This window comes from Penicillium brevicompactum (assembly GCF_028827555.1).
Source record: "Penicillium brevicompactum strain IBT 35665 chromosome Unknown utg000001l_segment0_segment0, whole genome shotgun sequence".
Lineage (NCBI taxonomy): Eukaryota > Fungi > Ascomycota > Eurotiomycetes > Eurotiales > Aspergillaceae > Penicillium > Penicillium brevicompactum.
In genome coordinates this window covers 4,431,014-4,455,060 of record NW_026623203.1, presented here as the reverse complement: position 1 = coordinate 4,455,060, position 24,047 = coordinate 4,431,014, and the positions used below count along the sequence as shown (strand labels likewise).

General features: G+C 47.7%; 12 protein-coding genes across 12 annotated transcripts; 8 read left to right on the top strand and 4 right to left on the bottom strand.

Moving 5' to 3' along the window:
• Positions 1–822: 822 nt before the first annotated feature.
• On the top strand, positions 823–1,545 carry N7506_001473 (uncharacterized protein; the record flags this gene model as incomplete). The annotated part of the gene is made up of 1 exon (XM_056950769.1): positions 823–1,545. The coding sequence occupies one exon, from the start codon at positions 823–825 to the stop codon at positions 1,543–1,545; it is 723 nt and encodes a 240-aa protein (XP_056816684.1).
• Positions 1,546–2,791: 1,246 nt separating this feature from the next.
• N7506_001472 (uncharacterized protein) lies at positions 2,792–3,991 on the top strand (the record flags this gene model as incomplete). The annotated part of the gene is made up of 1 exon (XM_056950768.1): positions 2,792–3,991. One exon carries the CDS (start codon positions 2,792–2,794, stop codon positions 3,989–3,991), a length of 1,200 nt encoding a protein of 399 aa, XP_056816683.1.
• Positions 3,992–4,944: 953 nt separating this feature from the next.
• Positions 4,945–5,856, bottom strand: N7506_001471 (uncharacterized protein; the record flags this gene model as incomplete). The annotated part of the gene is made up of 1 exon (XM_056950767.1): positions 4,945–5,856. One exon carries the CDS (start codon positions 5,854–5,856, stop codon positions 4,945–4,947), a length of 912 nt encoding a protein of 303 aa, XP_056816682.1.
• A 2,116-nt stretch (positions 5,857–7,972) lies between these two features.
• Positions 7,973–8,896, bottom strand: N7506_001470 (uncharacterized protein; the record flags this gene model as incomplete). The annotated part of the gene is made up of 4 exons (XM_056950766.1): positions 7,973–8,078; positions 8,141–8,218; positions 8,281–8,589; positions 8,655–8,896. 4 exons carry the CDS (start codon positions 8,894–8,896, stop codon positions 7,973–7,975), a joined length of 735 nt encoding a protein of 244 aa, XP_056816681.1.
• An 843-nt stretch (positions 8,897–9,739) lies between these two features.
• On the top strand, positions 9,740–10,628 carry N7506_001469 (uncharacterized protein; the record flags this gene model as incomplete). The annotated part of the gene is made up of 2 exons (XM_056950765.1): positions 9,740–10,262; positions 10,324–10,628. The coding sequence occupies 2 exons, from the start codon at positions 9,740–9,742 to the stop codon at positions 10,626–10,628; spliced, it is 828 nt and encodes a 275-aa protein (XP_056816680.1).
• Positions 10,629–11,341: 713 nt separating this feature from the next.
• On the top strand, positions 11,342–12,030 carry N7506_001468 (uncharacterized protein; the record flags this gene model as incomplete). The annotated part of the gene is made up of 2 exons (XM_056950764.1): positions 11,342–11,445; positions 11,544–12,030. The coding sequence occupies 2 exons, from the start codon at positions 11,342–11,344 to the stop codon at positions 12,028–12,030; spliced, it is 591 nt and encodes a 196-aa protein (XP_056816679.1).
• A 61-nt stretch (positions 12,031–12,091) lies between these two features.
• Positions 12,092–13,399, top strand: N7506_001467 (uncharacterized protein; the record flags this gene model as incomplete). Its single annotated transcript, XM_056950763.1, has 4 exons — positions 12,092–12,141; positions 12,209–12,263; positions 12,565–12,778; positions 12,834–13,399. The coding sequence occupies 4 exons, from the start codon at positions 12,092–12,094 to the stop codon at positions 13,397–13,399; spliced, it is 885 nt and encodes a 294-aa protein (XP_056816678.1).
• Positions 13,400–13,707: 308 nt separating this feature from the next.
• Positions 13,708–14,385, top strand: N7506_001466 (uncharacterized protein; the record flags this gene model as incomplete). The annotated part of the gene is made up of 1 exon (XM_056950762.1): positions 13,708–14,385. The coding sequence occupies one exon, from the start codon at positions 13,708–13,710 to the stop codon at positions 14,383–14,385; it is 678 nt and encodes a 225-aa protein (XP_056816677.1).
• A 518-nt stretch (positions 14,386–14,903) lies between these two features.
• On the top strand, positions 14,904–15,593 carry N7506_001465 (class I SAM-dependent methyltransferase; the record flags this gene model as incomplete). The annotated part of the gene is made up of 1 exon (XM_056950761.1): positions 14,904–15,593. One exon carries the CDS (start codon positions 14,904–14,906, stop codon positions 15,591–15,593), a length of 690 nt encoding a protein of 229 aa, XP_056816676.1.
• A 1,874-nt stretch (positions 15,594–17,467) lies between these two features.
• N7506_001464 (NADPH-dependent oxidoreductase) lies at positions 17,468–18,310 on the bottom strand (the record flags this gene model as incomplete). The annotated part of the gene is made up of 1 exon (XM_056950760.1): positions 17,468–18,310. The coding sequence occupies one exon, from the start codon at positions 18,308–18,310 to the stop codon at positions 17,468–17,470; it is 843 nt and encodes a 280-aa protein (XP_056816675.1).
• A 1,691-nt stretch (positions 18,311–20,001) lies between these two features.
• N7506_001463 (T6SS phospholipase effector Tle1-like catalytic domain-containing protein) lies at positions 20,002–21,608 on the top strand (the record flags this gene model as incomplete). The annotated part of the gene is made up of 3 exons (XM_056950759.1): positions 20,002–20,140; positions 20,193–20,207; positions 20,254–21,608. The coding sequence occupies 3 exons, from the start codon at positions 20,002–20,004 to the stop codon at positions 21,606–21,608; spliced, it is 1,509 nt and encodes a 502-aa protein (XP_056816674.1).
• A 258-nt stretch (positions 21,609–21,866) lies between these two features.
• On the bottom strand, positions 21,867–22,391 carry N7506_001462 (uncharacterized protein; the record flags this gene model as incomplete). The annotated part of the gene is made up of 2 exons (XM_056950758.1): positions 21,867–22,113; positions 22,198–22,391. The coding sequence occupies 2 exons, from the start codon at positions 22,389–22,391 to the stop codon at positions 21,867–21,869; spliced, it is 441 nt and encodes a 146-aa protein (XP_056816673.1).
• Positions 22,392–24,047: the final 1,656 nt, after the last annotated feature.

Here is a 24,047-nt window from a genome sequence, read left to right as displayed (position 1 = left end):
CTGTGGGGCTCGAGACCATTTTTAAACTCTTAGGTTAAACAGGCAATTCGAGATCCATTTGAGGGTCTATCAGTGGATTTTGGGCCTCAGTGGACATGATCATGATGTATCTGTTGGGTATGATTGCGTTTGAAAGGTTTCCATCATGTTCGTGTCTCTCCGCTGAATGGGCATCGGTGGCAAGAATTTATCATGACCTAGTTGAGCAGCTACGCCCCCTTCGCTCACAAGACGCATTAGAGAGCAACAGAATTTCCAAGTCCATCAGTGACTTCGTGGTCATATCCTCGTAGCGGTTGATTGATTGATGCTTTGCCTTGAACATAATTATTGGCCATTCAATACTCCATACTCCGTATATGTTAGAGATTGATTTCTTCCCGGTTTGCCCTCATTCCGTGGTAAATTCCTTTTTGATACCGCCGACAAAAGTTCTCCACAATAAAGAATTTCTGAATTTGCTCTCACTTTTTTTTGTCACACATTTTTTTTTTCGTTTTCTTTCCTTTTCCTTCTTTTCTTCCTCCAACCACTCAATGTACGTTTGTTTTTTCAATTCTCCAGATCTAGCTGCAAGGGAGAATGACGGGTCACATGTTCAAGTCAGCCCAGCTGCGTTCTACCCCACTGTACCATACTCGCGATATCCCGTACGGAGTGGTCGGGATATCACCAATACATGCATAGCCTGGTTGATAAATTGGTACACTTGATCGTTTGTTAGACTTTGCCCTGGGATTTGTTATAAAAGCTTAGTGCAACCGAGCTGTTAGGAAACACTATATCCTCTGTTACTCTTTTATCTTCTCCGTTAGAATCGAGATGCTTCCCACCACCAATGACAGAAAACCCGAGAATGGCCTTACCAACAAACGATGGCTGTTCTGTCTTGGAATCTGTGGCAGCATTTCGGCCGTATTTCTCATAATGGGTCTTGCTACCTCCAGAAATATTCCTCCAACAAGACCATGGTGGAACGCCGAAGCGGTCAAAACTCATTACTCGACCTACGAGAAAGGCACCCAGGCTGGAAGTCTCTTCTTCTTCGTGTCCGGTGCTCTCTTTCTTCCTTACTCCGCTGCCATCACTAGTCAGCTTCGACTCATACCTGGTCTCAACCCAGCCATCGCAGATCTTCAGCTCGCCAGTGCAACGGCCGGTGTCTGGTTCTGGATGATATCGGCAATCTTCATGTCACTTTTGACCTTCCGTGACTACAGCGCCGAAATTATACAACTGCTCAATGATGCCATGTGGATGTCGCTCTTGCTCAACTGGCCAATCTTTTGGATACAATTTTGGACCATCGCCTGGGCAATTTTCTCAGATCGGAGCCCCAACCCGGTCTTTCCAAAAATCATGGGATGGGTGAACTTTATTGCTCCATTGGTACTTGCGCTGGGTTCGGGAGTGCACATACATCATACTGGACCTTTTGCTTGGAATGGAGGGCTGGTGTTTTGGCCCACCGTTGTGGTCTTTGGAGTGGAGATGAACTGCTCTTGTTGGTATATACTGCGAAATATTCAACAAGGCCGGTACTGAAAGTCTCGAGGATTTGCCGTGTTTGCAGGCTTTGTGAGAGAATTCTCCAGTCTCTGTCCACCTGAGAAGCGCGTGGAAAAACACTAAGCAGTGAAAGAAGAAAAACATGTGGCTATAATTTACTTTGTCGAGTCTGTGATTAACTTCTAATTTTTGGCATTGAGGAGCGCTTAGTGGCCCGGGTCAATCCCAAGGTCTCCAATAATCTCCAGGCTTCTTTGCGTCTTGTCAAGTTCATCACCAACGATAGATTGCAATTCACCTATGATAAAACTTGTGATTCCTTGCTCTAAATCTATACAGCCATCTTATCGTTCCTCCAAATTGACATATATGATCGACCAATTTGCCATGACCCCCAACTGCTTTCGTTAGGGTACCGTTGAGTTTAATTTTTCTTCAAGCCCAGTAGTTCCATGCTGTTTATCGAGCTAGGAATCAGAGTGGTTAGTAAATAGGCCAAAGTACTTGTGGACCTTGAAATAATGGCTACCACGTGGTCCCTAACCTTCCAGCTGATCTAACTGAAGCTATAACTGTGCCCAGCTCACCGGTTCCAAAAGCCAAAACTCATAGACGATATGCTATCTCAGACGGTGCACATTTACAATGACGCTGTCTGCATGGCTCACCGATCGAAGCGAACCGGTTTTAGCAGCTCAAGTCTTGACACACCTGTTTCCTAACTTTAGGCTGCCATATCAGGCAATATTCCTCAAAAATAATAACTTTTCTCAGATAGTCTTCAGATGGCTAAGTTCAATGACATCAGCATTGCATTTAGCTGTTCGAATAGAAAAAAAGATCAAGCAAGGGTAGTTTGTCCCAATAATTCTCACCGAGGAGAACTTTTTTGATTCATCATGTTCTCGAGCGACGCGTGCATGAGTCGATTATGCAGGCTACTGTCTATTTCTATTGCCTTGAAAATTTTTTTGAGATTAAGTTCATGCGCCTTCTATGCGGTCATAGAAGGCCTCTCTTCAACAAGTTGCGGTGAAAAAAAGCGACGCCGAGGTGAGCGGGTTGGAACCTGGAAGTATCCATGACTTCACAAGACTTGCATCTACTGTTCAGCTTTCCCTGCCTTTGATTAATATATAAACCTGTGGTACCTCAACTCTGGAAGCATCAGCATCGACTTCAACATTTACTTTCCACCTGCTTTCCAACTATTAGTCTGTCACAGTTGTCGTGACTGTTATTTCTTCTCAGAATCGCAAGATTATCTTTTCGGACACGCATTATGGCTCAGCAGATATACAATGAGTATGCGGACTCGGCTTGCCTCCCATCTTTTTTGAAAGACTTGAATCAAGTACCGTCAACCTCTAAGGACTTTCATCAAAGGCCTTTACCAACTTGCACTACTCATGTTGGGCTCGATATATTCCAACAAACGCAAACACCCGAGTTCTTTCGAGCCGTAGCAGAAGCTATGGAGCTCCGACAGACCTATCTACGTGACGGTTGTATCTTCATCAAAGGAGAAGATTTGATCCCCATTCTACTGGGAATTGGTGCCAAAGAAGAAGACTTCAACAAGCTCAGGAAAGTGAGCCATTATTTGGATCCAGATCCAACGGTGAACTATCGGACGCTGAAAAGCGGAAGATTCTCAGTGGATATGAGCGCTGGAACCATCGAGAGACTCGAGAGACAGCCATTTATCTTGACCACTGTCGAAAACTACAAACGAAACGACTCCGACATTCCTCGGGATTTTGGAGACTTTGACGAAAATCATCAAGACAACACCGTCATCCAGGCCATGGTGGTTCTTAAAGCTTGGATCACTCAAAACATCCCCGTACTGCCTCGCCCTGGTCTAGACTACGAAAAAGACACGGTTCTCACGGAGATCTTCAATGTTCATACCTTCACCGATCAAGGAATTCAGGGATACCCGGCGCTTGAAGGTGTTCACCAGGACGGATCCGATCATACTATGACTGTGATACTTGGAGCTTCCAATATTACCCCTGACTCCGGGATTACCTTTGTTCATGCTCGAGATGAAATAACGGGCGTTCAACACTCTGAAACGAGGATGGAATTGCTGAAAGGCCGATATCAACACCGGGACTTCCTCGATACGTTGCTCTTCAAGGACAACAGCACCAAACACAGTGTTACCCCGGTTTATGCACTGGACAAAAGCCAGCCTTCATACAGAGACATGTTTGTCATATTTTCGCGAAAGCCCAGGAGTGAAACCCATTTGTCTGGACAACCAGACTCTTTGAAAGCACACGAGAAGTTCAAACTCAAGTTCCCAATCTGGCTTCCGCCCCTGCCAGAGTCTCACACCAATGCTCAGCCTCATTCTGAGAGCCAAAGCCCATTTTCAAAGAAAGAAGGGTTTTCTACGCTCATGTCGCCTGATAGTGAGGTGTTGTCTTCTCGGGCTGGAAAGATCGGAGCACCTGTTCTTGTCGGTTCCTGATTTCCCTTTGACTATGTTACCGTTGGCGCGATTGGCTATATGATTGGGGTGTCTACCTGAGTCTGTATGACCTTCTACGCTTAGTACAAAGTTCCTCTCACTAGCAAAGTTTCTCGGTATCTATCAATATCCCAAGCATGAATTAAGCCAGAGGTAGGAGGTATAATACTATATTGAAAAGATAAATATGTCGATTATTTCTCAACAGATGGGTCCATGTCATCAATTACACCCAAATACAGTGCGCAAACAATGTGGAATCATAGCAAGTTGGCTAGGCAATGATTTCTCAACAAAATGATTGTATTTTCTAAGCTTGCCACCTATCCTTTTCCCCTTCCTTTTCCAACATACTTCTATCAAGAGTACGAGATAACATGACCACAGGGTTGATCCACTGGGAGAAGGATAGATTTACTGCGAAAACAGTAGATACAGATTATCAAAGCAAACTTCCAACCCGTGGACGGGGAAAGAAGAAAGAAGAAAGAAGAAGAAGAGAGGGAAAGAGAGGGAGAACTATCTAGCCTGAGCAGTCTGACAACTTGACTTCCCAAAAAAACACGAATTTACAGTAATCTCACGCATTGTACCCTGCGAAGAGAAGAAAGGGGGATGGGGGGGGTCTGAATCCACAACCATCTACCTGAGGGGGCCTGGCCATTCTCGTAACCACGGCCCCCCAAAACTACCAAAACTATCGAGTACTATTCTTGCTTGTAAATGTTGAGCGGTGTGCTTCGGTACTAGCCTCGACCCTAGATGGTGATCTCACACTCTCTTTCCCCACTCGCTACATCCCTTCATTATGCACTCCTCCGGGGTTGCTAACATAGCCACCATGCGCTCCTATGTTTCTCCAGAATATCGCGCTCAATAATGATTATCACAAGGGCTGTCCAGGCTAAAATACAGGGAAGGTAAACTAGATTAGAGACACATATATCATTTATCTAGCATTGACTTTTATCTCTTCTCAACATTTGAATCACAGCAGATGCATCTTTGAGGCTGTCTCCCGATTCGGCCGCTTGTATCAGAACGTCATGAAACCCCTCGAACAAACGGGCAGAGACACCAGAAGTCTCCGCCGTCTCGCGCGCATCGGAAACCAGCCCCAGCATCGTGCCGACAGACACTGAGCTCTCGGATACTGAGTCATCAGATATCAGGTAGGACTGGCGCTGGTCGCGTTTTGCCATCTCTAGCAATATATCTTGCAATAGTGGCAGCAAGGGAAGAATTACTTCCTGTGTGAAGTCTACTGTATTGTACCCTGCGGCCCCAGCCAAAGCCAAAGATTGGAAGAAGCCAGAACACAGGCCTGCTACCATTGAAAGAGCAGCATTTTCCAGCATGCAAATCTTCCTGTGATCATCAGACAGCCACAGTGCTTTGCCAAGAACCTGGCAGATGTGCTTGTGCTGCTCGAAAACGGACTTTGGTCCGCTGTACGTGACTGTCGCCTGGTAATTCTTCACCTCCGATGGAATGGAGTTGATCCACCCATGAAGATACCCTGAAGCTTGGAGTTGGTTGATCACAAGATTCGCAGTTTCGATCTCCCATTGTGGCCGACTGGTCGTAAAGTTTATGACGGTACGGTCAAGTAGACTTGGGATCTCACTCAAAATATCTCGAAAAATCTCGTCTGAGGCAAGCGAGATGAGGATTATAGTACCGGACTGCACACAGTGGGCTGGAGATTTGGACATCTGAGCACCCTTTGAGACAAGAGGTTGCGCTTTCTCGATTGTTCGATTCCAGACGGTCACCGGGTGCCCATTTTCAAGAAATGCAGAAGCAAGCGCAGCCCCCATGCTTCCAACCCCAAGGACTGATACAGGTTCGAGCGTCTTTTGCATCGCGGGGGAGCACGTATCAACTTGTCGGTATGATGAGAGAGAAAATAATCCGAGTCAACCTTGCAAGTGGAAAAAAATCCAAGACAGTATTCGAAGGCGCACTTTATAAACCAGGAGAAACAAAACTTGATTATCATGCGGTGTAGAACATGCAAGGGGATAGATCGATCGATCCCGAAGGAGCTGTCAGCCTTGGAAGTCAATCGAAGAAAGTGGCCTTCGAAGGTTATTACACGGAACGTGGGCTGGAAAGAGCTCACTAGCTCCGGTGGCTCGTCTCATATGTTAGTAAAGTTCATGATCAAGGCGATGTCTTCTTGTCGGATTGAAGGCCTCTCCATAGAGTAAGGTGATAAAAAGTGAAAACAGAAACCAAAAAAACATACAACAGTGAGGATTCGCTGGTGGTCACCCACCCAACTACTAACTCACCAGCGTGGCCGTACTTTGAGGGGATCTGAGGTAAAACTGACGGAGTCGCAGCGATGAAAGAATCGGAAATCGACGCTGCAGAAGGCCTGACACGCTGTCGGGGCATTTGTGGCTGCCGGATCGCTCAGGCTCCCCGCAGGTGAATCTCCACTCTCACTCCAACTTCAGGTCCCCACAACACATACATGACATGATCATACATTCCTACTCTCGCGCTTTCCATGCACACAGAAGTTTGCACCAAATGGTGGCTCTGACGAAGCACCCCCAACGCACTGAGCTCGAGGAATCAAAAACAGCTCCTGGAAATTCGGAATCAGGGATTCCTACGCTTCCGCGAATCTTCTGAACAACTTCGGGAAGATTCCAACCTAATAAGAGCTTGCGATACGACCGAGAAAAAGCTGTAACGGCACCACTCTCACCAGAAAATTCATAGTAACCGAAGCCAACCTCGAGGCCGCACACGCGCATACTGTAGGGGAGAAGCTCTCAGCTGAAAGGGAATACGGTAACTACAGAAGACTGGAGGGGCCATTTGTGGGTCACAACATAGTGCCTGTGGGTGCGGAGCCTCTGCCAAGATGCTCAAAGTGCCATTTCCGCCGTCCGTGGGCTCTCTATAGCTTAGCCAAGCTCTGGCATTAGCAGGCGCAGACTCAAAAGTCACGCCTAGACCTGGAGGTTCCGCATTACCATCACCAGAGGTATACTGGGAGCGGGAACAAGATCCAGGAACGACCAATCGATAACCTGAAGATTTGTCTTCCGGGATTCGGACTTGGAGATTGAGTTCATACACACATCAATCACAGAAACTGGAAGCCAGACTGATGAGAACGCATTTGCACAGCATGCCCTGCATCCCTTCCAGCCTGCCAATCCTGAAGCAAAGCGATCCGGTCCTTAGCTGGACCTGGGTGGAGGTAAAACGAACTTCTTCCTTAAAGCATAGTGAACTTGCCAAATCAGTGCTCTTGAGGCTCCCGAGGAGCTAGGACAAGAGAAGCGAAACGATTCTCCGACCAACAATGGACCTTCAGCCTAAGCGCTGGAACAAGGACCTAGGGGCCAATATCCAAAATGTTGAGGCCATTCCCATTCAGATGGTGGGATGTGAGACATCCGTGCTGTGACTACTCTTGGGCGGGGCTAGGAATCTTTTGCTCTGTGTGTGGGGGGTTAATGAGCAGCAATTCTCCAACTGTCGTGGCAATTATATGAAAGGTGGAAAGGACGCCAAGTCTACAATCAATCCTCCAGCATAGCCAGACAGAGCCAGTCAGTGTGGCTGGTTATTGGGCTTCCAGGGCGCTTTACTTCCTTCCAGGGCCTTTAAGGTACATTCCGAGATAACGCATGGGCTCTTGAAGAAAGACCCTCGATAAACAGCAGCCTCTCGGGCGTTAGGAGCTATATGGATCTATCATCGTTGGAAATGAAAGTAATAAGCAACCCCCGGGACTTCGAATGAGACACCATGAAGATTTCTATCATTATCGATGGATGCTGCCCAAGTGGCCTCCAAGGTTACTGTCCATACCTAGGTATCAAATGGTCACCAAAGCACTCAATCAGCGCTTGTGATTCCTACTTCTGGTCTGCCCATGTCATTCTAATCCTCATATCCTTCCTTCCGTACTATGATATCCATCATAACCGCTTGGGCCGCGTATATCTATCATCAGCAGTTGGCAACATTCCACCAAGCATATTTGTCCTCCGTCCACGTCAAATATGGTGGAGACATTTCGCTGTTAGGTACCCAGCTCTCCCAATCGACAATGTAACTAAAGAAAATTTTGTTATCAAGGTGAAACACTTGGGTTATTTCACTCGCTCCAAAACCCACCATTTCTGCTGATCGCGATCCCAAATTAAGTTACGCGCCCCTTCGTCCGTGTGATATATCCCGGATGCGATGCACTCGCTGGTGAAATAAATCTAATGAGCGAAATCTTCCGAACTTGCGCGCCCAGACTAATCACTTACAGCCACGCCTTTTTGAATGCAGCCTTAAGCTCGGTCCACTCATCAGTTGGCATACAACTTTCTGGGAAACCACCATCACCCGGAACTTTGCCTGGTACAAGCTCCATGAGTATGAAGTCCATATAGCCTCCTGGGATCCAGTCTGACTGGCCCTGGAGCTGATGTTTGGATGAAATGAGCTTTGGTGTGGATGAGCAGTTTGCCTCCATGAGTAGTTTGAGACCTCTAATCTCTTCCTTCGCGGCATAGCTCAGTGCCGGAGATGCTTGCTGAGCTCTCGCAGAGGAAGACTCAGACCATGTCTGCCATCTGGGGATTCTGTAGTCACTTAGACAACTTCCGAAGAAAAGGTAGGATGTGAAAGATTGACATACTGCAATCGAACCTTCAGGATTGCTTCCTGGGTTGGATTCGTCGGGTCGCAACATACAAACACAGCACGTACATTGCTAAAAACTGGATTATCACCCACTGCATTGTAGTCTCGCCAGAATTCCTCTCTCTGGGAAATCTTGCTCGTGATTTTCCATCTGGTCACTTTGCAGTCCTCAAACTCGATTTCAGCGCCGATCCACGCGCTTTCATCGAGCCAGATTTGACCAGAGTGTAGTTGCATTCTAATTCAATCTGGAAACGCGTGGAAATTTGAGCTTTTCGCGGAAAGGAAGTGGTTTTGAAGAAGGTTGGGATTTTGTGTGTCTTTATCGCTTGGCAGGGAAACAAAGAGTCTTCGTGGCACGTCCACGTCAACATCTGCATTTTGATTGGAGAACAATACACAGACTACCCCTTGCAGGAATACCTCCTTCGTCTTCTCTTTTACGGAGTAGTTGATACTTTGTTGGCATCGACTGAGTCATTTCCAGTAGCAATTTGGTCACACACACACTAAGCGCTCGTAGCACATTAGTCCGGCCATTAAGAGATGTGCAAATCAGCCCGCATCAGAGCCAATGAATTATCAACGGCGGCTCACGCGTGGTACCTAGTTTCAAATCACGCTCGGTGGGTCATTAACACATCAGTCTGGAGCAATCATGATGATCGTTCTATAGCGCTTTAGGAAACGCGGTCTCAACAATGCTCGGGATGCCAACATATATCACGGTGTCAAGGTTGAACTTGCCAAGGGCCGACCCTCAATCCCAAGGTCAACGCGGGCGTTGGGTGTTTCTGATTGTAGGCATTGTATCATAAGAGGATGATTTAAGTGTGGCCAACATACCAAAGAAGCGTCCAGTAAAATATGCCCAGGTGCTTTTGGAGCCAACTGGCACATCGCGTTGCTACACTTGATCGGGCATTCACGATGGAATCAACCACCTTGTTATTACCAGAGATCCCTTGCTCTTAAATAACCACTGGAAGGTTGTGAGAAATATAAATCAGTCGTAGGTACGCTCTATTCTCTAGATTTTACTCTACCAGCAGTCTCTCTACGACGACAATTACCCCAGCCATGATCGTTGTCCAGGTGACCGCGAAAAGCCTCGTGCAGAGCGAACTTCCAACTCTGCAGATCGATTCAACTCGCCTTACCACCCATCCATCTATACAAGATAAGGTATATTTGCGCCAACTGTGCCAATGGGATAAGTTCGAGCGCGATGCAAGGATGCATTTCGAGAGCCAGCAATTTTCAGAGAATGTCCTTGGGTATACAGGCCCAGAGCCAGAGTCTGACATTTCGAGGAAAGAAGTCTTTCTATGCGGAGACGAAAGCTCAGTGGTTGGAAGATTCGGTCAACACGTCGGTCATGTCATGACAACAGTCTTCCAAAATGCCGAGTCGCTTCATGATGTCAGCTTCGGTGATTTCAAGGCCCAAAGCACACAGAAAAACTTGGAAAAGTATCCTGATATTGCCGTTGGACAAAAGGGAAGTCTATTTTTTGTTGGGGAGGCAAAGACCCCGTGGTTGCACCCACTTGATGGTAGTATTTACAGTGACAAGAACGGCCACCCGTTTAGAAAGCTCCTCGGTACGTGAGAGTTGCAGGTGGCCCATTAAATTGATTTCGGGCTAACGTAGCGCATCATCAGGCCAGATATGTGGATACATGAATGATCTCGGGTTGGAATATGGGTTTTTGACAACATATGAGCAGACAATCTTCTTGAAACGGGAAATGCATGCAAAAAACTCCGATGCTCTGAAGCATAACTTGGTTTTGTGGCATTCCCCGGTGATCTACCATAATACATCATCCCAGATCCCCGAAGGCGCGACAATCTACCTTGACTATAGGAAGAAAGTTAGTCTTCGGGAATGCTTCTTGTATCTTGTGTCTCTCGCCCGACAAGATCTCGAACAGAAAAATTCAGATGGTGACGCCAAGCGGAAGTAGAAGAAGGAGAAACAAGAGTTGCTTGCCAGGGAAATGAAGTACACCAAGCTTTATGTTGATATACAGAAGGCAGATGGGACCTTTCCAGATGAACTCTCGGAGCCATCGTCCAACGAAGGAAACCCATATATCGACCAAAGAGCAAAGCATGAAAAAGAAAGGGCAGAGAAGGACGCACAGCGTCAGGAAAATCGACGGCCGAGACGTTACTCAGAATGATAATCGGCGACAACGGCGAGACCCACATCCCCAGGAAGACTGGAAGGCCCAGCAAGCGGATCAACACCATTCAACTTGGGTGACAGCTTACTTTCAATGTCTTGCTGTGTATTTCGTCATTGATGGAGCTGGGAAGATCAGTGGATCAATTGTATCTCGATCAAATTGGCTATGTTAAGTGCAATTTGAGTGGTGGTGTGGGATTGAGTTGATTGGGGTGCTGTCGTTTTCCTTTCTGTTCTCTTTCTGTTGGTAAATAGTGGTCGACTTTTGGTATTCTGTCTGTTTTATGGTTTGAGTCTTGGATTTATGGTCGAGGTGGCGGAGGATTGGGGTGGGATTCAACATCAGTGGTTATGTTTATGGCTAGAAATCTTACATTTACCTCCCGCTCCGCTCCAAGAGGGTTCCACCAATACTTTTGTATACTCGACCAGTCCCTGCGGAAAACAGATCGGCCACAAATACCTCGAAGTCGCATTTCTCACGCCATAATGCCCAAAGCTTCATCTAAGGAGAGGCCGCGCGCTTGTTCCAATTCCTCACGGGCTAAGGCCAAGTGCGTCCAGGTCGATAATGATGCTGACACCTGCCAGCGGTTGGTATCCCGCCCATATCAACTGGTTTTGTATTTGATGAACTCTTTATACTGATGATGAACAGATGTCTCAAATAACCTGACTTGTGCCAAGTCAGATTCTGCGTCGACAAGGCAGCGCGGCAAAGCGACGTAAGCCTCTCTCCGGCTATCAATGACATGAAAACTAAGTCCCATGACTCTAGCTATGCGCGAGTATTGGAAAGAAAGCTGGATGATATAGTGACTCTGCTGACGCGAGAGCGGGAGCAAGCGTCAATGACTCGCTCGCCGCAAACACTTGAACCCCCAACATTCATCGATGAGAGCCTGGCGGGAACACCAACGCAATCTGGTCAAAATCAAGGCCCAGTCCCATTATCAACCCAATTAACAAGAACTGTCCCATCGGAGGATTCAATTTCAATCGTACCCGCCTTCGATGTTTCGTTCTTGGAGGCGGACCAAGTTCTTCAAGAATACATGACTACCATGCTCCCCGAATTTCCATTTGTTCCACTGCCCTTCAAAAGCTCCTCTGACATGCTGAAAGAGCAACCGACTCCTCAAGACTATTATATGGGTCTGCAGACCCCCGCAGCCTGAGGCTTCAGCTGCATTCGAAAGCTGGTTTTGGCAACACATTGCTGATCAAACTGTTGCGTTAATGAACAAGAACATCGAGCTCGTGCAGGCAATTCTTGTTTTTGTTGTCTGGTAAGAGGAGCTGATTGCTCTTCTCCAATTAATGCCTAATGATGAGAACAAGCTAACCTTTTGATAGGAATGAAATTTATTTTTTCGTCGCGGTGAAAGATACAACACTCTTGCATTTAGCAGTGTGTTTGGTTCATGATTTGAAGCTAACACAACCCCGATGGGGGGAACATGAAGCCTTTGAATCAATAGTCGAGGATGCAGCTCACATGCAGAACAAATTGCCACACCGGCTGAAGCAAACTGGGGTCGACTGTCGAACCTTGATGGGTGTTTACTATTTGACTTCTTCGTGAGTCTGCCTGAGATGTATTTGCTGCAAGCTTGACTATTAACAACGGCCGAAATGATAGATTGACCAGCCTTCTTGGCAAACGATGCACGCTGAAATATACTCCACATTTTGATGACTGCTGTGAACAGTTGCGTCGTGATGAAGAATATGCGACAGATTCCTTGTTGGTGAGCCTTGTTGGCATCCGAAGAATTGCTATGAAGGTCAACAATTCCTTCTGGGAACTGACCGGCAATGCCAAAAACCAAACATCTGGTGGCGTTTACACCATAGCTGTGGCTGCCGTTCGAGATGAATTGGATCATTTCATGAACCAGCTGCCAGCCAATTTGAAGTGGAACCGTACGTGGTCTACAATTCGGAAACAATTGAATCTATAACTGACGTCTCGAATCAGATCTACTGAGAACCCACTGTGCATCGATCCGAATTCGCTTGTTCGAGCCCTTCAAATTTGGAGACAACCAGGGAACGCTGGAACAACCCCACCCAAGATGCCGAACTATCTGGGATTGTCTGCAGAGCACACATGAACTTTACGATGCATTCCACTTGGTACCAGTCGAGTCGATACCTTCACTCACCGTTATTTCAATCCTGCATCTTGCGCTCGCTATCATTAAAGCCTCTAGGCTGCTGTGCGTCAAGGATCAGGCATGGGACTTGACCACCGCACGGACTATGTTTGATCTCCCTAGCATCCTTCGGCAGTTGAGCAAGGTGTTTGACGATGCTAGTAGCAACGGGAGTGCTCGAGGTCAAAGGATTGTGCATGGTCTGCCCATATTTTCAGAATACGCCGGGGCATATCGAGGGATTGAACGCGCATTCGTCGCGAGGATCAACTCTGACGGCCTTGTTTCGACTCCATTGCCAATGGACCCAGTTGTTAGTTCAGGTGGAGATTATGATCTAACTTTCTGGGATCAGCTGTCGGATTTTACCAATGGATTTCTCCCATGAAACTCATCCTGCTTTCTTTTAAATTTAAAGTATTAGTGCAAGCACCAACCTCTTTCCTATTTCCTAGTTCGGGGGAGAGGGGCAGCGGATCATGGTTGATAGTTGTCCTCGGCGTCTCTCCTCCTTTCTCTTCTCTCTCCTTTCTCCTTTCTTCTTTTATCCTTCTTCTTTTCCCCTTCTCCTGTTAATCCTTGTCTCTCAAGACAACAGTTTCTGTGACCACACCGCGCTCTCAAAACAAGCGTACCTTCCATATTTCACCCATCACTTGCTGCCACTCGATACAATCAACAGTCTACGGCAGAACAATGGCTGAACCAGACAAGCCCAATATTTTGATCCTCTCGCTTGCTACCCGTGGCGACGAGAAAAACATCTATGAAGATCTGATCGACGATCTCCACGGAGTGTCCAACGTCATGCGCGGAAAGACCATCAATGCCACCCTCAACATCCTTCACAACATCCCTTTGCGCGCAATCATCGTCACAGACAAAGTCCTTGCTGATCTGAGCCCCGAATATGAAGAGGTACTTGACCTGATCAAATCCTACATTGAATACGGTGGACTCGCTATCTTCTGCTTCATGTTCTCAAACCCAATCGTGAACGGCAAATTTGAAAGCTTCTTTGAGTTCTTCCGTCTTCCCTGGAAGCAGGGCAAGATTACCCACGATACTTTCGAGGTTGATCAGACCTGCACTTTACCCATCTATTTTCGTCGAGATTCACTCCCGCATCAATACAATGCGCTGGCTATGCAAATTCAAGGCGTTAGAGAGACCGAGAGGTTGCTTGTTCCGGTTTCACAACCCAGCGCGCCAGATAACGCCGATCTACCGCAGACTGCTGTTGCGGTGGCTCAGATCTGCCTGGGCACGCTCGTTTATTTTGGTGGTGCGTCCATGAACATTGGGTCTAGCAGGCTCCTCTTTGCACTTTGCGGGCTTCCTTTCCGGAGAAAGCCAGCTCACCTATGGGGATAAGAGTTGCCACAGCGAGGAATCAGAGAACTTTTACACACAATACACTGGCCACGTTCGAAAAGGAGGAATTGACGAGGGCGAAGGAAGCTCAGCACAACGAAGCAGATTGTCTCCGGAGATTGCATTTCTTGCCAGCACTGGTAGCCCCAAGGTTAAATTCAAATATCACATGTTAAATGATTCTCGCAATACACCATGTCACCAAGTTCCAACCACTCTTGAACACCTTGGAATGGGTTGTTCTCTTAATCTCTCGCTATGACATCTAGATGAAGATTCCCATTTCCCCCGAGGTCCCATGAAGCTTGCGAGGGGGGAATTGAATATTTCCCCCTCCCAAGCACGTTGTCAAAGAATAAGAGACAGTATTCCAACTTCGTTGAGCAGAGAGAAAAGGTGAAGAAACACGGAGTAGAAAGAGAGTGAGAGGTAAAATGTGGGGTCATCAAAGTCTTGGCATTCTCATTCCGCGCAACACAACTTTTTTGAGATCGAAATTCTCCGTCTGATCTCCAACTATGGCAGACGCGTGTGAACCTACCCCAGAGCTCTCCAGAGCAGAGCGATTCAAAGCCACACACCTCGCCGCGCGCCATGGCAACTACCACCAATATTACGCCAAGTTCCGAGCGCCCACTGTGCCGGACGAACGCCTGTCCATTCTCCCGTCAGACATCCTCCGCGACGCGCGAGTCATAGACCTAGGCTGCAACGCAGGCAAACTGACTCATGAGGCAATGACACATTGCGGCGCCACCGCAGCAGTCGGCGTGGATATCGACCCGTGGCTGATCGAGCAGGCGAAGACGGCATACCCGGACGGACCATGCACATTCGAGCATTTCGACTTCGTGGACGCGTCCGCATACTCGGGTACCGCGCTGGGTAAGTTCGACGTTGTCCTACTTCTCTCAGTGACCAAGTGGATTCATCTCAACAACGGGGACTCTGGGATGTTGACCCTCTTCGCGCACATTCGAAGCATACTGAATGAGGGGGGATATCTCGTCATGGAGCCGCAACCAATGAGCAATTATGCGAGAGCCTCGAAGAAAAACAAAGAGTTGCGAGAGACATATAAGACGATCCAGATCAAACCCCCGTTTGAGGATGAGTTGAAAGCAGAAGGATTCGAGAGGATCTTGAAATTCGAGAGGGACGAGGAGGGATTTGCCAGGCCTGTACATGTCTGGAAAAAAGTATCATAAAAATTAACGACCACCAATTCAACTGGAAATAAGACTATCATCCAACAACATCATTTTGGAAGTACAAAGCAACTCGATGGACGAAAGCCTCATACCTCCTCAGGAACCTCAGACATTGACCAATCGGGTAGTTGCAGTGCCATAACGTAATCCACTTTAGCCTCGGCGTACTCGGCGCTTCCAGAAATCGTCTTCAACCTTGTCTCAACCTCAACATGATTCGAGCAAAGCAAAGATCAAAGACAGGATGTTTCACATGTATGTCTTATTCTTTCCTGCCTTCAACTCAATACTAATCAGCTGGACAGGCAGGAAACGAAGGAAGAAATGCGGAGAGGAACGCCCCAGTTGTCATCACTGCAGCTTCAGTGGATATACATGCACTTGGCCCTCTCATCAAGATCTCATTGACAACCGACATCGCTCATCTAAAAAGGTCTCAAGAGAATATAGTCCATCTTCAAGCCATGCGTCTCGAAACATGCAGCCCGCGATTTTTGACGTGGTCGGCAATCTCTTCCCTCTCTGTCCATCTTTGCTTGGGATCACATTGCCTGTGGTTGAACGTGAATTGATTCATCATTTTTTGAATCACCTTCTTCCGAGGCTACTGAATTGCACTTGGAACAAAAGTCACTTTGTGGAGTATCAGGGCCAAATTATGGACCTGATAATGAACTTTGAGGGGGTGAGATATGCTGTACTCGCCAGCTGCGCTTCTAACAAGTTCATTTTGACTTGTCACTCTCGATATGAAGATATATCTCTCAAGTTCTACTCGCATGCAGTGAAAAACGTGAATCTCGCGTTGGATGAGATGCGTTCCGAGAATTCAACTCCAAGTGACGCGCTATTGGTTTCGGTCATTTATCTCTACATTCATGATGTGAGTATTCTTTCTCAAACACCCAGCTGCTCTAACACGTTCTCAGCTGTCTGTGACAGATCCTCAGGCCAACCCTGCCACCCATGTCGCTGGGGCCATGGCGTTGATCGACCTCAGACTCGACAAAGACTCTTCTTCTATGTCGACGACACGAGCTATAGATCGAGTAGCGCTGGAAAGTGTGACCTTCCAGGCTTTTTCATTGCTTATGAGAAAACCTTTGGCTCCCACATTCCTCGTTGATGGAAGGTTTATTTCACGAGCTCAAAAGATACTTGCTGCCGCAACATCCCCGAACTCAAGTCCAATCCTGAGCATTCCTCTATCACTTTATAACCTCATTCGAGATATTATTGGTCTCTGTATCGACCCGATGCACAAGGAAACGCATGTCATGAGTCGCATAGCAACGGAACTTGAGCAATGGGAAATTTACGCCTTGCAACACAATGTTGTCACATCCGAACTGAGCATCGATGATTACCACCATGCTTGCTTTCGAAGTTTGTACGCGATAGCGGCGTCAATCCTCTATGACTGGGTGATAGGTAAGATACCTTTGCCGCGAACCACCGAAGTTCTGAGTTCCGCTGTGCACGCTGGCAAAGGTTCATTGATGGTAAATACACCATCTTGGCAAGGAAAGCTTGCAGTGGCTATATTGAGCCAGCCAGGCTTCGCCGACATCTGGACTCGGTCATATCTAGCGGCTTGGCCAATGTTGATCTTCGGGCTTGCTACCCAATCTCGACAAGATGCAGGGTGTATACGTGAGACAATGATACGCATACGAGAACAAACAAGCCATAGATTGGCGCAAAGTATATTGACAGAATTGGAGGTTGAGTGGCAAGCTAGGTGGCAATGTGACATGATGTCCTTCTGATACCTGGGACAACCTCTGGCACGGCCAGATTGCAAGATACATCGATGCAATTTTGGAACTTTGCAGTTGAAGATTTTATTGGCGACGATTCCTCCAGAAATCTCACAGAAGCTCAAACGATTGGCTATGCAAGGCTTGCTTGACGTTTTGACGGCCATTCTGCTGCTGCGAAGCGACATTCGCAGCCATGAACTCACTCCAATTCTTGGGACCGAGCCCCAGTTGCTCAAAGTAGAATGTTCCAAGCGATTCATCATACGATGCGACATTCTCATCCTGGCCCTCCTCGCTCCAAGTCTCCTTATGACACACCTCTTTCATGGGAAGTCGGGGTTTCAGCTCAGAATATCTCGCACCCTTTCCATATCCGATCGCCATGCCAAAGAGACCGAATGTGCCTGGCGGAAGCTTCAATAGCTCGCACATTTCCTGCGCGTTGTTCCGAACAGCACCAACATAGCAGATGCCCATACCAAGCGACTCTGCTGCGATGGATGTATTTTGGCCTGCAATCGAGGCATCGATACATGCCATCAAGAAGAGGTCCATGTTGGTGAGAGCCTTGGCAGGCTGGTGATATTTTTTGGACATATTCGCCAACCGATGCAGATTCGCGCAGAATACAAGAAATAGCGGAGCCTCGCGGATGAACTCCTGATCACCGGCAAGCTTTGCCACCGCACTTTTGTGCTTTGGATCTTGGATGGCAATCACATCCCATGTCTGCATCATTGAGGATGTCGAGCCACTCTGGGCTGCCGCTACGAGAGCCTCCAAGGTGCCTCGTGGCAAAGGGTTCGGAAGAAATGATCGATAAGATTTGTGGTTCAGAACGGTTTCGAGTGCTGGTGGCATATGGTCGGGAAGAGGGCGTTCGACAGACTGCCCATCTCGATAGCGAGCCTCGACTAGAGAGTGGAAGGTGGTGCTCTCTGCTTCGGACATTCTCAGCTGTTTCAACCTTGAAAGTAGATTGGATCTGTGGAAAGTGGGCTTGACAAAGACGAATGAAGCAGCAGTGCAGCGGAAGAAGGAATGGGAGAGTCTTATAGCCGAAGTATTTCCAAGGCTTTCCTGTCGCTCTGGCTGCTTATTTATCTGCTTATTGATTTTCTGTTGGTTTGAAATCCCAACATTAAGAGGATTGGGAAAGCCCTAAATTGTAAGTGTGATTTACGTAGGCCATGTGCCAAGAGTCTCCGATAAGCACTATCAGTCGATCTTTGGCCAGTGATTGGCATAGTATCACTCTTTTGGAGACTTTAGAGGCGTCTGAGACCACCAAGACCCCAAATAAGCCTAAAGATGGGATGGGAATAGTAGGCTAAATCCACTTGATCCTCATGTTGCGAAGGTGTAGATACTCCACAATGTGGAGTAGTCGCGCAATTACCGTTCATTGGTCAATTCCACGAGCCACCGAGGGATCGGGCTTATTAAAATCCATGGCATCCTTCGCTGGGGTAGGAATTTCATCTTTACCAACCTCTGATTGTTCGTTGGGAGTTGGGTCTTCGATCCATAGAATTCGCCCCCTTCTCACAGGAGCTTGAGAAGCCAAAAAGACCATTTTCATTCCAAAAATGAGAGAACTGAATGGTGTTAGAGAAGCTTAGGCTTTTTCCTGACCTAAGGGCCGGTGGATTAAACTTCATTGACGCGAGTTGGATGCGACCTCACTCTCGTTCACAGGCAAACTATACTGATGTCGTCGAGACCGTGTATGCAAGAATGGTCGATAAATGGGGGCTCAATACTACTTGCAAGGCCGGTAGCGCCATTATGAATCAGCGGTAATTTCCATCGGAGCTCGAATTTTGGCACGAATGGGCTTTGTTGTTGGAACATCTTCCGAAGCATCTAGTATCTTTCACTCGAAGCCATTGGAAATCCGTGGGGAAACCCCATCTGCAGTTGATCCAGCACATGCAACAAGCATTTCTCAGACGTTGCTTCAAAGGCCCCGTCGAGAAATCGGTGAGCACGGCGTGGGTCGCGGGCTCCTATTTGAGAAAGCCGATCGTGTCACTCCTCTGTGTATATGAATATGCGAATGCATGGAGCCGTACGGAGTTCACGTCGTGAGGCTGGTTTATGCTGGCTTTACTGTGTTGAGGTAGCTTATCGTCACGCAAGATTGGTAATTATCTTGGAGAGACTTGAATAGATATCCCTTGATGGCGAGAGACATCGATGAGCAGTCGATATTCCAAGTTTTTGCCCAATATTTAGTGTTTTGCTTTTTCCCGATGTCAAGGGGTCAATATTCCTCACTCTGCGTCTGATGAGTGATGTCAAATATTGACCGATATTGGATTTGAAGTCCAACTGTGATTGATCACAGGGCCTGTCCTCGGATCTCTTCACCGACTGAACTTGGAGCTCGAAGCTTCACCACAATCGATTCCCTATTCAGAAGATCGTCTGCACGGCGTTGAGTATAATGCACTAGTGCATTGTAAACCCCTGTTGGCGGTGGCTTTGCGCACTCGATCATTGGTGCGCTGGCGAAGATCATTGCGATCATCGCTGCACTATCGCGGCGGGTGGAGACAATCAAGGCGGAGGGGAAACGCTATTCTGTCATGGTCTCTGTGGGATGCATCATATAAATATTGAGCTCCCATGCTCAGTCGATGCTTTTCAACACAGCCATGGCAGGATCCCGGCAAATTGTTCTGTGCTTTGATGGCACTGGTAACTCATTCACCACCGATGGAACCGAAACAAATATCTTGAAGATATGTCGGATGCTTGAACGAACTGATGAGCAATGTAAGTCTTCAAGAAATAACTGAAAGATTAAATCTGACCCGATCGCGTATAGTATGCTACTACCAACGTAAGAGCCACCGACTTACAGACTTGGACTTATACTGACAGCACAGCTGGTATTGGAACGGACATCACACCCGGATCTCTTACAAGCACAACACTTCAGAAGCGCAGCAAGCTCAGCAACAGCAAAGCTCTGAATCTTGCTCTGGGAAAATCATTTGACCGCCATGTTCTGGGCGGCTATCGCTTCCTCATGCGGCACTACCGCGAGGGTACTCGGATTTATATCTTCGGATTCTCCCGCGGCGCATACACAGCCCGCTTCTTGAATGAAATGATCGATTTTGTCGGTCTCCTGGGTCCTGACAACGAAGAGGTTATCCCATTCATCTGGGATGCCTTTGCGTCGTGGAAGCTAGGACGCACAAACAACAAACAAGAAGCAAAGAGACGGGCATACACCGTTCTGAAATCTAGTCGCGAAGCACTGTCTCGCCCCATCCCACGTGTGCACTTCTTGGGCATGTTCGATGCGGTCAACAGTGTCGCTGACTTTGAGGTGAACATCGACGAAGCGCCTTCGGCAAAGACCATCCGACATGCCGTGAGCATCGATGAACGCCGAATCAAATTTAGACCCGTCCTTTTGGGAATTCGAGAGGAGCAGCCTCCGCCGCCCCTAAAGGCGAAAAAGGAAACTCCTGAGCCTGACTCCCCAGACGACGATGTCGAGACCGCTTCTGGGCCCCCCATCCTGCCGGAGATTCCTAATGTGAGCAATCACAACCATAACCAAAATATCAAACTCGTCGATGAAAACATGCAAGATATTGAGGAGATGTGGTTCCCCGGTGGGCACGCGGATATCGGTGGTGGTTGGAGGCTTGAAGATGGGGAAGCATGGCCACTCAGTCACGCACCACTTGTCTGGATGATTGGAGAAGCGCGCAATGCAGGCCTTCGACTTGACCCATGGAAGATGAAGCATCTCGAATGCATCCCAGAATGTAGCGAGGATGAAGTATCTGTCGATCAAAATGAAAAGGGACACGAAATGCCAAACGACATGTCTGGCTTTCAGAAGGACTTTGTGAATGCGATCCAGATTGGCGGCATGAAGGGACGTATTCATGATCTTCTTGAATACGGATGGGGACATTCAATAACCTCGGTCCTTTCCTGGCGGTTGATGGAGTATATGCCGCTGCGGAGAATGGAGGTGCAACCTGATGGAAAGTGGAAGGCTGTGCGCTGGCCGCCGCCTCTTGGTCAATCCCGTGACATTCCCAACGACGCACGAATTCATGTCTCTGCCATTCAGCGTATGCGTTGTGATGCCTCTTACCGGCCTTCCAACCTGACATATGGCTTAGCGGAGGGCGATTCGGGCATTGGAAAGTGGGCAGTTCAATCGCATGAGGGGGACCCAGTACGAGAGAGATATGTGAGGGTCGATGGATTGTGAAAAGGGCTTGTCGAACCTATTGACATATAGTATAATCAGTAATAGAACCAAAGAGAGCCAAATTCTACCCTTGGAAGTCCCAAGATCTTACTCCGTACTTCTCCCTTTCTTTTGCCATTTTGCAGAGTTAACACAAATTGAGCTTTGGTTTACATTCGAATCAAGATCTTGACATTGAACTGTAATAAACGGCATATAATCTAAGCTGCATGAGAGTTCCTTCCGACTAGGTACTTCGTGTCGGCAACCAATACCTTCCTACACTTTCATACTAAGGACACCGTCATATTCGCACTGAAGCTCGATACCCTCCTTGGGATTCTTGACACATTTCCACGGCGCAGACTTCGAGCTGAGCTTGGCTTGTCCTTTTTCGGCAAATGGACCCGAGACTCTCTCCAGCTCCAGAGTGAAGAGGTTGAAATCGACAGGACCGTCGGGGAACCGAATATAGTACTGGCTGTTGTTGCATCGGGCTCGGGCTTCGGGGGAGTTTCCATAGGTCCTGGGAATGTGGTTCAGCTTGTGACCCCTCGATTTGACGAATGTTGCACGTATGGATGAAATGTGAATTGAAGAAGATACTTACCAGAGCAGGTTGCAGTCGGTGGGCGTGTCATCAGGGTAGTTTGCATCAGTGACGACAAAGTGCATGCTGGCTGAATCAATGATGCTCGTTGAGGCACGGAACTCGCTGATTTGGAGGGTGTTGTCCCGCTGAACATTGGCTGGAAAGGCGAAGGTAGATGCGGCGAAGAGGACGGAGGCAATGGTAAATTTCATCTTGGCTGGGGATTGCTTGATTGATTCGAGTAGGATCAGATGAGTTGCTTTGGTTATGTTTGAACTATGCGAATTTTATGCCACAGGATTTGGTTATTCTTATAGCCTTACTTGCGCCGTATGTTGACATGATGCATTTTGAGGCACCCAGCCTGGCTGAAACCTGTGTGGTAGCTGAATTGGTCCATTGGGGTTCTTGGTTGGCTATGTTCAAGAAACCCAAGTCACATTTATGCGTAGAGGGACAGGAGGCGTTGCGCTGGAGTGTTGTCGATGTACGCTGACCAGCCCTCCATCTGGCCCATACGTAATCAGGCCCTCTGCTTCGACCATTGATTGTAATGTTCTGCCATCGATGCACCAAAATAGCACTGTTGTTCAGGCCTCCAATGGCTTGGCGATGTTGATCATTGCTCTTCTGGGGTTTCGACCGTGAGCATCCCACAGAAATGAAGTTTCTCTGCCCCCTGCTCCCTATTTTGATCTGTGTTTGCTAAAATTCAGTTTCCGAAAGATGACAGGAATAGCAAGATGTCTGGGTCCATTATCAGAAACTTGAGGCAAAATCATTGTATATCAAGTTCGACCTGAGTAGTATCCAGTCTGACCGGCCTTCGGAACCCTACCAGCTTGAGAGAGGATCTTTGAATAAACAAACACGAAGCCTTCTCAGTTGATCACAGATTCTCATGACCAGAAGGTTGTTCTTCCATACTGCGTGCAAAAATCACACAAATTTCAACACCACGTGGTTGGTTGCACGATAAGACACTTGAAATGCCGGTCAGCCACATCAACTGCCGCGAGAACCGCCCGGCAACTCTCGCGGAACACATCGCAGCTTCCAAGAAAGCCAAGCAGAATGTTCGGAGAGTGCTCTATCCGAGCCTTCACGACCGTGGCCAGCACCGAAGATCTCCGCCCCTTGGGGCCAGCATGGTATCTTGGCGTCCGTCTTGGCTTCATCTTAACCGAAGCCTGCCAAGCGTGCAGGCTCAATTGCCACTGTGGTAAGATTTTGTCGCAGCGTGCAGCACTGCAAGGTACGTAGACAGAACGTATGGTGTCTTGATAGCGGTGCCGTGATTTGAAGGTCCTGGCTCGGCACATCTGAAATATCACCCGAGATGAAGTATATCTCGCAGTCGTTTCCCTGCTTCGGACATACCGTCCATAGATGAGCGAGACTTGTTTAGCGACATGCAATTTATTCGCGCAATTTCCGATGTAATGGTTAGTCAGTCTTTGCCGATGGCTCTGGAACTTCAAGAGGATTGCCACATTCTGACTGGTCACAGCCAATCCAAGCGATTCGTTGGGAATCGCGGCAAATCTGATAAGATTCGAAACTTGCTTCGAGGAAACAGTCGGAGCATCCCGTTGGACACTTGTTTGAGCCACTCCCGGTGTATGGGATGGAACCTAACCTCCCGCTAATAGTGCTTGGCTCAATGTTGATTGGCCTGAATCATGCCTCTGTGGGCAGGTAACATTATCAGATCATCTGATAGGAGAACACAGTCGCTCTAGACGGAAAACACCTGCAGGTTATGATTTTTCTCATATAAACCAAATTTCACGTCCCAACTTGATCGGCCTTCGACTTGTTCTCTCACACATTCCTGCACGGCCGCACTGATCTGCTTGTCAGATCTG